Genomic DNA, 1,703 nt, shown 5'->3' on the forward strand with positions numbered 1-1,703 from the left:
AGTTCAGTTCCCGTAACTGGAGGAAAATTAGAGAGAGGCATTTTCCCAGCCTGAGAGTGAGTCAGCTCTGCCCGCAGTGACTCCTGGAAGAGGTGTCTATCCTTGTTTTTTGCTACAGCCATCAGTGGCATTCTCCTCTCCTGGAGGAGCTAACCTAGTCCTTCGCTAGTCTGCTTGCACATCTCGCCTGTGCCTTCCTGGTCATGCTGGAGCCTCAGATGCCTGGTCCTAGCTTTGATGAAAAGGGAGACCTTGGTTCTTAGTGTCTCTCAGTAAATTAAGTTTCTGCACCAAATGCCTTTCTTTTTTCCYGAAGAAAAGGCCAAGTTACTGCCCCTACATCTTACTGCCCCTGAAAAACAGAAAAAAAACAGGTGGTTCATTTTGTATTTTTTTTATTCAATTGCTTGTAGAAAGTCTCAACAGGATGCCAAGAAAATGGATTAGCATAAATAAATCTGGATTTGACCCTAGCCATTCCTCCTCCAGTTCCAGCCYGGGGAGAGAGTAGCTGAAGCCTCCAAGTGCTTGAACGAAAGCCCCTCCACGGGAGCGATCGCAGCGCAAAGAGATGCTGCTGGAACCAGGGCTGAGCGGCAGCAGTGCAGCGAGAGTCCCCGGCGGCCGCAGGGGCGGCAGAGCCCTTCCCTAGCACCGACATAGCCACTGGGCTCGGGCCTTTTTCCTGGTTATCTTTTTACAGGCCCTGGACTTTCTAGCTGGTGCTCCAAGTCAAAAAGGTTGAAACTTCCTGCGCTTGCATCCAGGCCTTGAAAAAACGAAGGAGAGATTGTGGTGAAGATGGAGTAAGTTCTGCTCTGCTGGGCTGGACCGCGGGCAGCCAAGGCAGCCCTGACTGAGGAGCTCCCGAGGAGGGTTGTCCACCAGCAGCGAGTGAACAAGCATCCCAGGTCCTGGATGCAGGATCCTGGATCCACCCGGCTGCTGGCGCAGGAGAGGGCACRAAGCAGGGCGAAAGGCGAGGAGGGGCGTCCACTTCTTGTTCCTAGTAGTCTCCGCCGAAAGCGGGGATGTGGGCCTCCGAGCRTCCGGCGCGCTCGCCTTGCTTGTGGCTGGGCTTCTCGCAGTGCCGGCCGCAGCTCGGGGTGGAAGAGGCAGGCGGGCCTGGCTTGTCGTGGCCGTTGCAGCGATGGACCAGGACGGGCTCCCTGGAGGTAGACTTGCTCTTCAGGAGGCGCTGGAGCAGCTGCTTATCCGACCTTTCTTTCCTGAAGTCGTCCTCAAAGATCTTGAGCTGGGAAGAAGAGCAGGGCAGAGTGAGCGGAGGGGCTGAGGGGGCTTTAGGTGCCCGCGGCTGCGGGGGCCGGTGGCCGCCTCGGCCGCGCTCACCTGCTCCTGCAGCAGCACCATCTGCAGCCTCATCTCCTCTTCCTTYTTCCGCAGCTTCTCGTTTTCGGCCTCGACGCGCTCGCGGTCCCGGTGCTCCGTCCTGTAATCGGCCTCATAAATTTCCGTCTGCAAAAGCGGGAGGAGGCGGGTGAGGCGCGCCGGCCGCCGCGAGCGGGGCGCCTCGTGGGGACGGGGGCGCTCCCGGCGCGTCACGGTTCGCTCCCGCTTCGAGGGCCGCTTCGGAGAGCGCCGCACGGCGGCTCCTCTTTGCCCCGCTCCCCGGCGCGGGCTCACCTGGCACTTCAGGGCCTCCAGCTGCTCCTTCAGGTCGGTCACCTCCTTGTCGGGCTGCC

At 59.3% G+C, this 1,703-nt stretch overlaps 1 protein-coding gene across 1 annotated transcript in view; it reads right to left on the bottom strand.

Moving 5' to 3' along the window:
* Positions 1-378: 378 nt before the first annotated feature.
* The window catches only part of LOC146584677 (uncharacterized), a 4,568-nt gene continuing 3,243 nt past the window's right edge, over positions 379-1,703 (bottom strand). Inside the window, exons 4-6 of the mRNA XM_085324292.1 lie at positions 1,645-1,698; positions 1,351-1,476; positions 379-1,255 (exon numbers count right to left, since the gene is read on the bottom strand). Of these exons, the coding sequence (XP_085180418.1) occupies positions 1,007-1,255; positions 1,351-1,476; positions 1,645-1,698 (429 nt within the window). The 3' untranslated portion in view covers positions 379-1,006. The remainder of the gene's footprint in view (positions 1,256-1,350; positions 1,477-1,644; positions 1,699-1,703) is intronic.

The sequence above is a fragment of the Rhea americana genome, unplaced genomic scaffold (genome assembly GCF_003343005.1).
Source record: "Rhea americana isolate MKP2758 unplaced genomic scaffold, rheAme1 scaffold_90, whole genome shotgun sequence".
Classification (NCBI taxonomy): domain Eukaryota; kingdom Metazoa; phylum Chordata; class Aves; order Rheiformes; family Rheidae; genus Rhea; species Rhea americana.